Raw genomic sequence first — 15,506 nt, forward strand, 5'->3', positions numbered from 1 at the left:
TTAAGAGACCATGTCACCACAGTACACATTAAAGCACTTAATGTAGCTGTTTGATTCACCTCCGACACTTCCGGGAGTGTCAGAGGCTCTCTTCCACTCCAAAGCCCACATTCTGATGTCACCAGAAATCTGGATGCTGAAAGAGAAGCCTCATGCAAGACTGTGGTCAAGAGCACTTCAAGGCTTCCATCTACCATCTTAGCACCGGCCCTACTTAATAGGATTTTAAACAATCCAGTCATGTGAAAACTAGCAGTCATGTGGCTGGGTTCAAGTTGCAGGCTGTCGAGAGGGAGAAAGACATTTCTGGAAATGTTCGAAGTGGTTTAAAACTAAAAACAGGATTACTTGAAAAAAGGCTTCTATGTGTATTGTGGTGACAGGGTCTCTTTGAAAATGAATTCCACAATATATAAATGTAGATTAGGGTAGAGGGTGGCAAAAAAGCTCTTTGTTTAGAGGTACGTTTACTAAGGTGAATGGTGGTTACTGTGAAGTTCAGCTGGTGATCTCCTCTCGCTGCTTTTGCTATTGCTGTCAGTGATAACTTTGTGCCAGTCCTTCCATTTCTCCTTATTGGCAATAAGGCCAATAAGGAGAAATCTCTTAGGATCTGGTCCCCAGAGATGAGTATAACTCTAAACACAAAGGTCCTTGATCACCCTCTACTAAAAAAAAACAATCACTTTTGTTTTGAATGGAGTATGCATTATCATGAAATGGCAGTTCATGGGGCATGTGCACATTATGTACGGCAGGGATGGCCAAACTCCGGCCCTCCAGCTGTGGTGAAACAACAAATCCCATGAAGCATCTCTCTCAGGGAGTCATGTCTGTGGCTGTGAGAATCTTGCAAAGCCTCATGGGATTCATAGTTCCACCACAACTGGAGGGCCGCAGTTTGGCCATCCCTGATGTATGGTTTTTAAACACTGTATTTTAAATTAAATTAAAGTATATCTCTAGCCCAATTTCTTTTAGGATAGACAAGGGGACCTGTTGGTTATAACACCTGTTGGCTTCCTTTTTTTTTTTTTTGCTGTCTGTGCCCCATTGGGGGAGTTTTCCCTTCACTTTCTGTAACAGAGTCCCAACAGGAAATGAGAGAAAACCTTTCCAAAGTGAGGGACATTCCCCTGGGCAGCACCAGAACAGATGTCACCATTAGAAGACTTCCTTTCAGCTTCTGATGCAGTGACAACCTTAAGGACTGGTTCACACCTGGGCGTTTTACAGTGCGTTCCTACGCGCTGTAAAACGCTCAACATGTGAAAACCAATAATTGCCTATGGGCATGGTTCCCACCTGGGCATTTTACAGCGCGTAGGAACGCGCTGAAAAATGCCCTACGCCCAAAGAAGTACAGGAGCTTCTTTGGGGCGTATTTGACACGCGTATCCATTAGTATACAGCCGGATAGCCCTCGTAAACGTGCGTTTGTCGCGCGGCAAACGCGCATATTCCGTACGCCCAGGTGTGAACCCAGCCTAAAGGTTTGGATTTCTTAACACTCTTGATTCCAGTGACAATGGTAATCAGGACAAGTGCAGATGATTCATTTCCCCAGCAGGAACACATACAGCAACATGAACTTGACAGGGTTTCTAATCATTCATCCTGTCAGACAGTTGTCATAGGAACAAATGTCCGTACTAAAAGATTTTCCCTTTCTTGATGTTCCCAAAATGTTCTATATTCCTTCGCTTTCAGTCCTGGTGACCATTGTCACCAGGACAAACAGAGAAGGTCAATCTCTTGAAAGGTGTAATAATTCTTCACCACTCTATTCAAAAGTAAAAAAAAAATATGCTACATATACACTTTAATGAGTGATTGGCCAGATCACTAGCACTTGCTTACTGAAGAATAAAAATGTCCCCTAATCATCCAGCTGTGACTAACCAAATGTGCTAAACTTTTCACTGCTATAAAAACCTCCATTTATGTCAAAAACATGTGCAAGTGATAATTACAGAGGTACACATTTGCACTTTCATAAATAACCTTTAAAAGCATAATAATTCGATAATGAGCTAGACTGTACAAAACCTGCTTTTAAGAGCTAGGGAAAACCCTTAAAGAGAAGCAGTTATTGTAAAAACCATATTTACTCTCGTCGTACGTTTGTAGCTAACCCCTTTCGCTCTGGTCACCATGCAGGGCATGGAGCATTGGGTTTTAATAGAAAGGACAACAGAAAGATCTTATACATCATTTGAAGAGGCCCAAAAAAATCAGTCTGTCCAGATTTCTGTGCAGGAGTTGTCCTCCAAAAGGGCAGAACACCCCCAGAAAGACCAACCTCATAAGGATAGGGAGGAACGAGAAATGGTGGATCTACTGGAGGAGAAATCTGTGATAAAGGGAGTAGAAAGGAGAATAAGGCTACCACGGAGAGAAGAACGCCTAGTGATGGTCACCAGTGAATGGGACGTGGTAGAAAGCAAAGCAAGAACAGCACCTGATGGTGCACCTGCTGAAGACAGTAGAGAATGGGCACTCAGGATGGAAAATGGCAAAGTTACTTCCTGGGGAAAAGTTGAATCATCAAATTTGAGAGGAAAAAATGGAGTGGACGGAGAAGATACCGGCACAAGAAGGATAGGGAGAGGAGTAGTTGGATCAGCAGAAGGCCACCAAGAAATGGGTAGGACCATCGTTGAACTTGGGAAAAGCAGACGTGTCATATTATGTGAAGATGAAGCTGATGAGAGTGCTGATGAAACAGAAGGAGAATGGCACAATGAGGCCCACTGGGATGAGCAACAGAAATCTTTGATATGGTGCGATAGTGCGGGATACCAAACGAAAGATGACAACATGGAGGATATGGACATTTATGCAACATCTAACAAACAACATGGGAGGTTTTTTGTTGTTTCAGATGACCAAAAGGAGCAGAGTCAGCTAGGAGAGACAGTGACAAAATTGTGCAGAGAATACATCACTACTGATATTCTAATACCAGATGACCATAATGAAGATTTATTAGAAGAGGAACATGGTAGAACTACTCTCAGTACAGAAGAAGCTGGGCCTTCTGGGCTGGCAAATGAACAATTGTCCTCAAGTGTACAGATGACAACTGAAGGGAACACAGAGGACTTACCACTGGAAGACTGGGGTCCACCAGTGCTCCATTTTATGTTACCAACCATCATTCCACTACCAGTGTCTTTTCCCAGAGAGAGAGGTCACCAAGAAATATCCACAGATAATAATCCAAATGAAAGAATTCTTCTTCAGCCAAATCCAGGGCATCATGATGCCCATTATTATGAAGGAGATGCAAGTCCTGCTGAATCCACAAGTCACACACCTGGAGACCTCTCCTCTCCAGATTCAGGCTGTGAAATAACACTCACGGATGCAGCGGTAACTCCTGATCAGCATGTTTATAGGGGGGAGGGAAAAGGCATCGAATCTGCTTTTTTTGTGGGCCCATTGTGATTTGCCTAGCACGCCAGACCCCTCTATGAACCAACTGAGGGGGCATGATGTCGTGGAGGGATCTGTCTGCCTGTCTGTACCAAAATCCTCCCAACATTCGCTTCTGGCTGAAGTATCGTCTGGCTTAAAATACCCCGTCCCCCAAATATCAGGCTGAAAAAGCATGGAAGCTAAAGAGGAGACGGGAGGGAGTTGCTGGAGGAGGGCTAAATGAAGGGGGTGAAGCCACGGCTAAACTGGTAGCAACAGTAAAATATATCTCCTGCACTCCAGGAATGAGCGCTTCCAGTGACACTGAATCATTGGCTCTGGCAGCTAGTCGTTATTCATCTGGGAAAACAATACTTGGCAGATATTCTGCAGTTCATGCCCCATGTTAAATACATGAGTGGACTGAAAAAAATGTCTTGCGCTTTGCACCTATATGGAAAAGAAAAGGTTACTAATCTCCATCCCACCTCCTCCCTACTCACTGCACTGAGGCTGCTGTGATCTTGCTTTTGTGCTCTGCATATGGGCACTGATTCACTGGGCTGCATTAAAACTTGAAGAAGCTTGTACTGTGACTCTTAAACCATGTCTAGTGTCAAGGCCAAGATGACCTACTTGAAGAAACACATCTTCAGCTTTTTTCCCCAATTATTTTTTTAACTCTTACTTTCTTCTACTTTCCTCTCTTACCCTTTATCTCTTCTTTTTACAAAATATTTTTTGAGCAGATTAGAGGCATTTCCCGTTGCGTCTAGTTGGATTTCAGCTTGCATTTTGTGACCTAAACTATCTATATTTCCAAATCTTTGTGGACAGCAGTCCATTAAACCTACTATATTGCCAAAGTATGTAGACACCTTACTAAATAATTGAATGCAGGTGTTTCCAATGAAGGGTACTGTTGATGCTACAGCACACAAAGACATTTTGGTCAATTGTGCACTTACAACCTTGTGGCAACAGTCTGGGGGAGGCCATTTTCCGTTTCAGTGTGACTGTGTCCTTGTACACAAAGGCTTGTCACTAAAGATATAGTTTTGTTACGGGTTTGGTGTGGAGGAACTTTCGAGATAAACTGAAATACCAATTACCAGCCAGGTTTTCTTGTCTAACATTAGTACTTGACTTCACAAATCATGTTTTGGCTGAACAGGTACAAATTCCAGCAGACAATCCAAGACCTTGTGGAAAGCCTTCGTAGATGTAGACGTTAGTATAGTCACAAGGGGGTAGGGGCAACTCAGTAATAATGCAGATGGTTTTGAAACAGGAAGTTCAACAAGCTCATATAGCGGTGATGGTCAAGTGTCCACAAACCTTTGGTTATATAGTGTACGTTAATGGCACCTGAAACCTCACTGCGTTCTTCCAATTTTCACAGAAGAGCCCATTTGTCTCTTTTTTCTGCACATCCTGCTATCATTTTTTTCCTCAATATGTGACCAGAAAGCAGAATACACCTTTCGATGTGACACGTCATAATAATTTAATACAGCCTAGTGAATCTGAGTCCACTTTTGCCTCGCTTGATGCTGTATTGCACAGCATCAGTCTCATGCATCATGCTGCAGGTCTTGCTGTTTGCACCTTGGGAATCCTTCACTCTAACCCTTCTCTCCTGCTCTAGAGTCAACCTCTTGAACCAACATCCTGGGAGGAAAGGGATATCCCATGTGCCCTCAGAGAGGTCTCCCTGCCGGACCAGGGTTATAGGAAATCCGGGATTGTCCATTTTCAGGTCAGGGCCATGAATGCCCTGATTTTGTACTATAAATGCCACTTCAGCCTTGCAAAGAAATGAATGTCTCTGTATATTTATCTTAATGTAATGAATGTTATATGTAAATGATCTTCAGCTAGTCATAGATTTATAGGTTATTACTGCATCAATTCTATGAATGGCTGTACATTGTGATGATTTATAAAAATAAATCTGAGAGGAAAAAAAGTATATTTGGTAATCATAGCAACCAACAAACTCCAGTTGACAGTTGGTTAGAAAGTCAAGATTAGGGTCTGAATTGGTTGCTATGACCAACATAAGGGCTTTTCTTTTGTCCCCTTTTATAAATCATAGCTAAAATTGTGTTGTTTGTTCATGTGAACCTGTGAAGATTGGGATTGCTTGACCCAATGTGCATATGAAAATATAAATTGGTACACATTGTGATACAGATATTCCACATGGACTGTATATTTCTCCATCTTCTCTTTTGCTGATATAAGGTGTCAAAAGTAATTGTTATTCTCAGTTGCCCGAGACATGAATCTGATAAATATATCTCGAGTTGTATATAGATTTGGAATGTTGACTTTGGTCAAGTGGTGATGAGCTGAGAATAAGTTCCATATTTCATTTCCTTCACTCTCAAATGGACTATTTAATAAAGCTAAAAAATAGGATGAGAAAGGTGCTCTCACCGACCTCAGTATCTAAATCCAGTAGAGATTTGTTTTTTGATTTTTAAAGAACATAATCAGTCTCCTAATTTATCATTTTAAAATGTATTCCAAACATTTATGGAAGGGCAAAATCATACTTCTGAATACACCTCTCCGCCAACTACTTATTTCACTGCAAATTTTCCATCATGGCTTTTTGAATTCCCTCAGAGAGTAAGCAGCAGGGAGGCAGAGGATGGACGGACAGCAGGTGATGAAGAACAAGGAGCTGGCCTTCTAAAAGAGAACCAACTAGGCATTGAGAGGAAGTGTTCAAGCATAACCGTCAGCTCTACATCAAGTCTGGAAGCTGAGGTGGACTTCACAGTGATTGGAGATTACCACTCCAACGTAGGCTTCGAAGATTTCACCCGCAGCCTTCCTGAACTGCATCGAGACCAGGGTGATGGGGCTGGTGGCACAGAGAATAATCCTGCAGCAGCTTCACAGGAAGTACATGATGAAGACAAGCAGGAGGAGGTGGCAACTGAGGTACAACACTACGGAACTGGAAACCCGCAGTCTTTACCTTGTTGTAATCTTGAGTATTACAACTTCTCCATTCTTCCATCCATCCCCGAATATTTAATCGCATGGAATGTGTTGAGAAATGCATGAAATTGCCAAGCACACTGGCCCATATGCTACTCTCCACATCTGTTGTTGACCATCGTGTTTGTATTATGCTATAACTAGCCTGTGATCCTTGCATGCTCCTGTGTTATGTCACCTTTGACCCGCATGTCATCGACAGCCAACCATTGTGCTAGGTAATATACAGTATGTCATCTGCCTAGTCACATGACATCATGAGTATATGTACTTTGTTTGCATACATGTCATCATCTTATCAATAGTCATCCTGTGCATGTTTCTAATTCACATTGTGCGTGGCTTTAAAATGTTCTTTGTATCGTAGAGACTGTACACATGGCACTCCACTGTAATTTCTCCTCATGGTAATGGGTTTATTTGTTCCCACAGTCACACAAGACTGTAGAGAAAGAGGTCATCAGCAGCGTGAGTACCGTAAGCTGTACAGATGGCGACAAAATCACAAATATACAAATTACTTCCATGCAAACCACTCAGGTAAGCATATGTTCTATTAAGTTACAATCATTCTTTTTGCTAAAAACTGAAACATATATAGGCTTTCAGATGCTGCTCTCCAAACATAAGTTAGGAATGCATTACCAACCAACCTCCCCATGTTAAGCCCTGTACAGTTTCAGTACACATGGAGCCAGCTGTATATTGAGAATACGGATCTTGCATGCATGGGGTGAAACACACAAATTTCAATTAATATACATGCGCCACCAATGCAGTGTTCTCAAGCAGGGCATGCACACTCAAGCAGCCTGACTTGTATAAAGATTACATGGTTATGCAATATAACTTACAACTCAGAACCTTCAAAATGGTCTTTTAATGTGATGGGTGGTCTCACAGCCTAATAAGAGGCAATGCTGTCCAAAGTAAAGTTATTCATCTACTGTCCAATGTTTGACAATTATTATTATATTATTATTATACAGGATTTATATAGCGCCAACAATTTGTGCACTGATTTACAAAATGGAGGAGATAGTACAGTTACAATACAATTTCTGTACATTAGGGTTAGGAGGGCCCTGCTTGTGATAGCTTACAATCTAGTAGGAGGGGCAAGTGATACAAAGGGTAACATTTATTTAGATTGAGTTATTGGAAGAAGTAAAAGGCAGTTATGTTGAGGTGGGATCGGCTTCCCTGAAGAGATGGGTTTTTAAGGATCGCCTAAAGGTGGGCAGTGTAGGAGATAGGCGGACAGATTGGGGTAAGGCGTTCCAGAGGATAGGGACACTCTGGAGAAGTCATGGAGGCGAGCATGGAAGGTAATTAGAGAGCTAGAGAGCAGGAGGTCTTGAGATGAGCGGAGAGGACAGTTTGGGTGATATTTTGAGATGAAGTCGGTGATGTAGGTTGGGGCGGAGTTGTAGATGGCTTTGTATATTGTTGTTAGTATTTTGAATTGTATTTGTTGGGCAATTGGGAGCCACTGGAGGGATTGGCAGAGGGGGGCGGCAGACACTGAACAGTTGGTAAGGTGGATGAGTCTGGCAGCAGCATTCATGATAGACTAAAGGGGGATAGCCTGTTTAGTGGTGGGCCAACAAGGAGGGAGTTGCTGTAGTCGAGGCGAGAGATTACAAGGGAGTGAATTAGAAGCTTTGTGGTTTCGTTTGTTAAAAAGGGGCGTATCTTTAATGTTAATCTTTAATTAAATGTTACGGAGGTTGAGTCGGCAAGATACAATGTTTCTACCCCTATTTCTTTTTAACAATGCCTTATATTTTGACAGGTGGATGAGAAGGAGCCTGTAGTCAGCAGCCATACTGTCACTTCACACACTGTAACCCCAGCACAGGTAAGATTTTATTTTATAACACCAATGTACAGCACAACCCTTTATAATAGAAAAAATACTCGGTGTTATTAAGCAGCCATTTCTGTGTTGCACAAGGGAGAGGTGGAAAAGTTATCCCAGTAAATGCAAATGACAGATTCACCAGTTCACATTAAAAATGGAGCCTAAAATGCATACAAGAGACACAGCCTACCTACTCAGGACAAGCACAGCTGAGGTCAGGACATCCCACTTGCTAGAATCTCCCTCATTGCCCATAATCTGGTGTTCTGAGAACCGGTAATTGTTGAGCCATGTAAATGCACAAGCAGAACCACCATCAAGGCAATACAACTGGTCTACACTAAGGATGGGCTCGGGCGTGTTCGCAGCTCCACGTGCGGAGCCCGCCAGGAAGCTGACACCGCACAGCACCAATCACAGGTACTGAGACATTTTCCTGGTCCGCAGCTATAGAGATCTGGAAATGTCTCAGTGCGTGTTATTGGCGCTGCGCGCTGTCAGCTTCCTGGCGGGCTCGGCACATGGAGCTGCGAACACGCCCGAGACCATCCATAGTCTACACGTAGGTTGTTGCAGGCTGAAGAGGACAGCTGATCAGGGTTTCAGAGGTTATGTGAAAAATCATCTGCCAAACTTTTTATCTGATCCCCTCATCAGATTGCTAGCTCTGGCATACAGGAGCACAGACTCCTTTACACAATCATTGTCTTCTAAAACCTGGTACCTCCTAACAGGAAAGGGAACAGAAACTTTAGCACAGATGGCAGCAGTGGCTCCCAGCTAAAAAAAACGAAGCACAGAGCCCTGTGGTTGCCCCTGCCTGCATAATAATTATTTCCTAGTCTCCTTAGCGCTATCTAGTGGCCATAATGCAGCATTACATTACATTTGACCTGAAAAGTAAATATACTAAGAACGTTTGTTTTTAGCTCTATTCACACAGAATGACATTCGCAGAAATTAGTAGGGCAAATGGTTCTGTGAATTGCTCATAATTGGACCCAATTAAGTTGTAACTGCAGTTTAATAAATCGGGGACATTGTTCTAGTTTTACAGACTATACAGTTCTTTTCTTCTGCCGTAAAATCCTGCATTCTATTTGTGGACATTATTTAGCCTAAACTGTAAAGAAGTTTCACACTGTCACCTGTTAAATATTCCGAATGTATATTAAGAGTCAGGTTTAGGGAGCATGTTCTGTGTATTTCAGGCTGAGGACAGTAGGACAGATGCAGCTGGTACAGACGCAGCACGAGCAGGAGCATCTGCTGAAAGCTCCCAGGCACTGCAAGCAGATGTCACCCGCACCCATCATGTAAGTGTTACCCAAGAATTACATTGCTATAAAAGATTTAGCACCAATGAATCATTCACTTCACAGGTTATTTGCAGCCGGCTGCATGTTTCATCAAATAAAACGTTACCAAGGACTTTGTCTTTTATTCTTCAGGTTTCCCATACTGCCACAGCAGAGACATTGTCCTCCTCCACAACCACCCACGTAACCAAGGTGAGACTAACCTTTTTTTTTTAACAGTAAACATTTCCTATCAGACATATGGGGGCTCCCATTACAAACCTTCTTCTGAAATGCTAATTGCTTGGCTGTTGAGCCACTGGCTTCAACACTTTCTGAATCCCTAACTCTGAACAAACCTTGATCAGCCTGTTGGACATGAATATGGAGTTGCTCCCTCCCCTGTTCCACTCACTGCAGCCTCCACTCCTCTATCACACCTTGATGAGTTTGTTGAACATGAATATGGAGTTGCTCCCTCCCCTGTTCCACTCACTGTAGCCTCCACTCCTCTATCACACCTTGATGAGCTTCTTGGACATGAATATGGAGTTGCTCCCTCGCCAGTCCCACTCACTGCAACTTCCACTCCTCTATCACACCTTGATGAGCTTATTGGATGTGAATATGGAGTTGCTCGCTCCCCTGTCCCACTCATTGCAGCCTCCACTCCTCTAGGAAGGCTTTCCAAAAGATTTTAGAGTGTGCTTATGGGAATTCATGGACATTTACCCAAAATGGCATTTGTGAGGTCAGGTACTGATGTTCAACGAGAAGACTTGCTTGCAGTCGAAGTTCCAGTTCATTCCAAAGGTGTTCAGTAGGGTTGAGGTCAGGGCTCTGTGCAGGCAACTCCAAACTCATCACATCATGTCTTTATAGAGCTGGCTTTGTGCACAGGGATGCATTCATGTTGGAACAGGAAAGGGCCTTCCCCCAACTGTTGTCACAAGGCTGGAAGCGCACAATTGTCCAAAACAAATTAACTTACTGGAAATACCTAAACTTAATCATTTGGAGGAGTGTTCACTTAAGTCGGGTATACACGCTTCTATTTTCTTTGTTCAACCTGCTGGCTGAACAAAGAAAATAAAACAGATTCCTCCATCAACACTGACGAGCATTGATCGAGGAATCTAATTCCCCTCCTTTTGTATTCCTACAGCTGCCGCCAGAATCCCGGGACAGAGCTGGCAGCTCATTGGCTGCTAGCTTTGTTAGCCAACAATTTTCTGACATGCTCCATGAGCTGATTGAGGGATGCGGGTCGGAAAGGGGCTGACAGCAGCACCCATGCATCGATTTTCGAAGCGTGTATACCCGGCTTTACTTTTGTCCATATACATAGGTGTGATGGTCAAGTGTCCACAAACATCTTTCTCATATGGGAAAAATGTTAACATCAACAACATGAAAAGAACCTGTTATAACTATATAATGACTATTGTATACAATACAGCCGTATATATTTTACTTACCTTCTTTCCACTATCTTTTCATTCCTTATTTCTGGCACTGCGCTCTAATCTGACCTTTTCCTTTGGACTGTGCCTGCGCAGACTGTAAAGGGTGGATTCTCTGAGACAAGGATAGAGAAGAGGATAATTATTACAGGGGATGAAGATGTGGATCAAGAGCAGGTAATGCATGCCAACTAACATCAAATGATTATCAGAGTTAAGGCTGAACTTATATGTATATGGGAACTGTTACCTATGAAACAGATTTGTATTTTGTTCCATCTGTTTTCTGAGATGTACAAAGCTCTGCCTGGCAGGGAAGACCTGATTTTCCCCAGCTGCAGTTCAGTTACATTTTACAGGTCTTGTCCCTCCATCAGCCTGTGACTGGACAGTGGAAGGAGAAGCAGCAGACTGATGAGCTCATCTCTCTGTCACCATGTTCCTTTTCAGCACATGAGCACTGGAGCACAACTAATTGGCTCCTTTTGCTGCGTGTCCCTATCTGAGCTCTGCTGTAACATCAAGATGTTCTCTGATTCACATACTTACACTGCTTGCATTTCAAAAATACATTTAATGACGCATTCATGTATACAAAGCTGCATTCAGTTGTAACTTTTATATTTCCCTGGAGTTTGGCTTTCAGCCTACCATTTACATTAGTAACGTTTTGGCCATTTTATCTCTTTTTTTATTGCAAAAAAAATCAATCAAACTTTTAAACTATGTGAACACTTTTTTTGTGCATTAGGCCTCATTCACACGAGAAAAAGCCGGCACATACAGTTCCGTGCTGCGTGCACAGCTGTATCGGGCAGCTCCCGGGAAGGACAGGTGCTGTGTGTGATTAGTACACAGCCCCTGTACTTCTCTATGGGAGTACGCGGCCGTACGCTGCCCTACGCTCGCCCCAAGTGCAGATCCATACGGGTGTGGGTGTCCCGACTCGGACGCAGACAGGATCCATCCTGTCAGCTTACGAGTACGGACACCTGCACGGATATGCAGGCCAGGTGAGCGTAGGGCGGCTTACGGCCACGTACTCCCATAGAGAAGGACAGGGGCTGCATACTAATCACACTCAGCAGCTGTCCTTCCCGGGAGCTGCCCGATACGGCCGTGCAAGCAGCATGGAGCTGTATGTGCCGGCTTTTTCTCGTGTAATTGAGGCCTTAAGGTGCGTTGACGCCATTCAAGATATTATAAGCTCCTTTAACGCAGAACACCTTAACGCATATAGCATTGTGTGAGCACAACGCATAGTGTGAATGGGCCCTCAGGGGACAAAGCGACTGTAATGTAAATGATGTCTTTATTTAAACAGTAAGATATCTCAGTTATAGATGGCACCTGATGTGCTGAGTCACCCTTGGCTTCTTGGATACTCCAACAGCAAGAGATCCTTGCTATAATTCCAGACTCTGTTTCTGTCTGCCTGTGCGTTTTGCGTGTTCCAGTCCATCTTTGCCGCAATGCGATCAGCCACACGGTATCGCAAGGCACATTATGCCTGCGGTCCGGTGCGATCAAAATAGTGCTTGCAGCATTTTGATCGGAAAGCAGGCATAATGTGCCTTTGCGATCCCATGTGGCCGATCGCATTGCGGCCGGAGGGTGTGACTACGGTGCCATTCACTTCAATGGCCCGCCTTGCCCCTCCTGCCTCACAGAAAAGTGAGCCGGCCGCAATGCGAGGCAGTGCGTTCTGGCCAGAATCGGGCCGGAGTGCACTGCATCTGGTGTGAACGGGCCCTTAAAGCCTGTGACACGCTGCACGCAAAGCCGTGCAGAGCGAAGCAAAGCTGTCCACCACAGAGCTTTGCGTGCAGTGTGTGAGCTGAGTGCAGGCAGATGATTGACTGCACCTTCAGCAAATCGGCTCGTGCGTAACAACCGGCCAGACGTCGCATCCTGACGAGCAGGTTTATACGTGCGAGCCGATTGTCTGAAGATGAAATTTTTCATCTCGGCACGCTCAGCTATGCAAGCCCTCGCAAGCTGACGTGCCGGGGAGAAGATGACATGATGCACTGCTCACGAAGGCAGCGCGCCACCGCTCCACGCTGCTTCTCGTTCAGTGTGTCACACCCTTAAAGCAGAATTCTAGATTTTTAAAAAAACATTAATTAACCATCAATAAAGAACTTTTGCGGCAATACCCACCTTCAGTCTGATACTGAAGTCCTCGACACTCTTGGTACTCCTTTTCTGAAATGAATGACGGCCGGCATCATTCCACCCACTTCCTGTGTGCCCAGGCTGCTATGGCCAAACCCTTTCTCCCCCCACTGGACCATAAGATAAACCTTTGAACTTCGTCCGTGAACTGGCAAAAGGATTGCTTTATTAAAGATAACTATCCAGTGCATTCTTTTAAAAATAGGCGTGAGAGTCTTCAGGGAGGGTGAGGGTGGGGACAGGGTTTATGAAAAGTGTCAATGGGCTTTAAATAATAAAAAAAAAATAAGACTCCGATGAAAAGTGTCCTTATGCATCTATGTTGATAGCTAGAAACAGTAGCACATGACAATACTAATATTTCACTTCCCCCAATCCACCTAGGCTCTGGCCATGGCTATAAAAGAAGCAAAGTTACAACACCCAGATATGCTGGTCACGAAAGCAGTGGTGTATTGTGAGACAGAGCCCTCCCCCGAGGAGCCTGAAAAGAAACAACAGGTACTATATTGTTTGTCAGTGAATTCTTGTACATTTTCTAAGTCAGGTTTTCACTTACGCTCTTCTTTTATCTTCCTCTCCAGCAATCTTGACCTTGGATGTTGGATGTGAATCGTCCCTTTCATCTTCCTCTCTCTGTCCCTCAATCATAAAAATAAAGACTGTCCCTCCCTTCCCCAAACCTACACCTCATGCCAGCTGCAAAATCTCCAAACCGGCAGGGGACATCCATGCAATCAGCATTTCATGGCAGAGAGAGAGAGAAAGACTGGTCACCCGCCCGGAGCTGATTAGCCACCTCCTAAGAGTGAAGGAGGCACTGAGACACTCATTCTTCTGCATCTCCCCTTTGCTCGCTCCTCTTCTGAGAAGCATGCCTAGCAATGCGTGACTGCATGTGGCATCAGCAGGGATAACTGCATCGGGACTATTAGAGAATTTCAGCTCTGAGTAACTGAAGAGTCCTCTGAAGTATATCCTAAAACACTGTCTGGGGCACTCCTGCAACAAAGGGGTTAATGATCAAAGCCTCCGCCTTCTTTATATAGAAAGTTAGTTACGTCTTATTCCTCTCCAATAACTTACAGCCAGATAATCACTGATATAGATGCGTAGTGTTGTCTGATCCTGTCCTGTTAACCTACGGTCATAAATGGTTTACCTTCCGTCAGGTAGAGTTCCAGCAGATCTCGTCTTCTGATTTCCTGTCCTGCGGCACTAGCAATATGGGAAACTCAAGTCAGCAAGCGGTACTGGGCTCTGTCGGCTGAAAGTTCTACATGATTTAACCCATTTGTTGCCAGCTGGGGAGCTAGAAGATGTCCCTGCTAGTTGGGGGATAGGCTGAGCCATTTGTGTGAAAGGATTTAACTTCACACAGGGGGAGGCCTGACCTACTGCAATGCTGTGCTCTCCCCCTGTTCCTCCTCCTCCCTGTGCACCGTGATCACTGCTCTATAGCCAATAAAAAACAAAGTCAGTGTGACACGTTTCCTTCCTTATTGTGCATGTCATTTTTGATAGATTTCCTGAAACTGATACTATACTGATAGCTATTTCCAGTATTAATATGTGTCAATGTATTGCACTGCATTGTGCAGAGTACACGGAACCATTTGCATCAGTTTCCGCCCCAGAGGAGCTTCTAATATGATATCACTATCACAGTCATACAAGCACACACACCTATAAACTCTATGGTTAACCAGTATGTTTTCGAAGTAAACCTGTCACTGAAATATGTGGTGCCATGAGGTACCTGAAGGTGCCTTTAAAGGGAATGTATAGTTTAAGTAACTTTTATGTGAATTTCACATTTTTTCATGCTAGCTCCATATTTCTGTTGTATCAAGAGCCCAACTCCATCTTGAATGTAATTTTTTTTTAGAAAGTGGTCCGGCATGTGTGAAAATAAAAATAATACTCATCTCTCTGGTGCTACCCCGCATGGACTCCCCACTCTGTGATCGAGCGGCGCCATTCCTCATGTGGGTTTTATGACACCTAGTGTAATCCAACCAACTTCCTGTGAGTCCAGGCTGTCATGGACACACCCCATTGGGGTGAGTCATCACCCGAGATGGGATCACAGTTTGGTGCTTACATGTCATAATGTGAAGACCTTGCTGCCCAGAAGTTTGGACTGCCTACTGCTTCCAAAGGAGAGAAAAAAAAGAGATGTGACAGCACCAGACTGGCCAGAAGACCCCAAGATTGAAGGTATGCATAATGAGCTCTAAAAAAAAATGATAAACCATGGAGTTGGAT

The 15,506-nt window shown here is 43.9% G+C and overlaps 1 protein-coding gene across 5 annotated transcripts in view; it reads left to right on the forward strand.

Annotated features, from left to right (window-relative positions):
• Positions 1–14,724, forward strand: part of EPB41L1 (erythrocyte membrane protein band 4.1 like 1) — a 119,895-nt gene extending 105,171 nt beyond the window's left edge. For 2 of the 5 annotated variants that reach the window (XM_018557677.1, XM_018557678.1), the window contains 10 exons: positions 2,161–3,375; positions 5,069–5,179; positions 6,055–6,375; positions 6,868–6,975; positions 8,231–8,296; positions 9,511–9,615; positions 9,751–9,810; positions 11,157–11,237; positions 13,623–13,739; positions 13,823–14,724. In XM_018557677.1, coding sequence (XP_018413179.1) covers positions 2,161–3,375; positions 5,069–5,179; positions 6,055–6,375; positions 6,868–6,975; positions 8,231–8,296; positions 9,511–9,615; positions 9,751–9,810; positions 11,157–11,237; positions 13,623–13,739; positions 13,823–13,831 — 2,193 coding nt within the window. In that variant the 3' untranslated portion in view covers positions 13,832–14,724. The remainder of the gene's footprint in view (positions 1–2,160; positions 3,376–5,068; positions 5,180–6,054; positions 6,376–6,867; positions 6,976–8,230; positions 8,297–9,510; positions 9,616–9,750; positions 9,811–11,156; positions 11,238–13,622; positions 13,740–13,822) is intronic. The other 3 variants (XM_018557679.1, XM_018557680.1, XM_018557681.1) reach the window with 3 other exon arrangements.
• Positions 14,725–15,506: the final 782 nt, after the last annotated feature.

Source organism: Nanorana parkeri, unplaced genomic scaffold (genome assembly GCF_000935625.1).
Source record: "Nanorana parkeri isolate BGI_ZX_2015 unplaced genomic scaffold, ASM93562v1 scaffold295, whole genome shotgun sequence".
In the NCBI taxonomy this organism is placed as follows: domain Eukaryota; kingdom Metazoa; phylum Chordata; class Amphibia; order Anura; family Dicroglossidae; genus Nanorana; species Nanorana parkeri.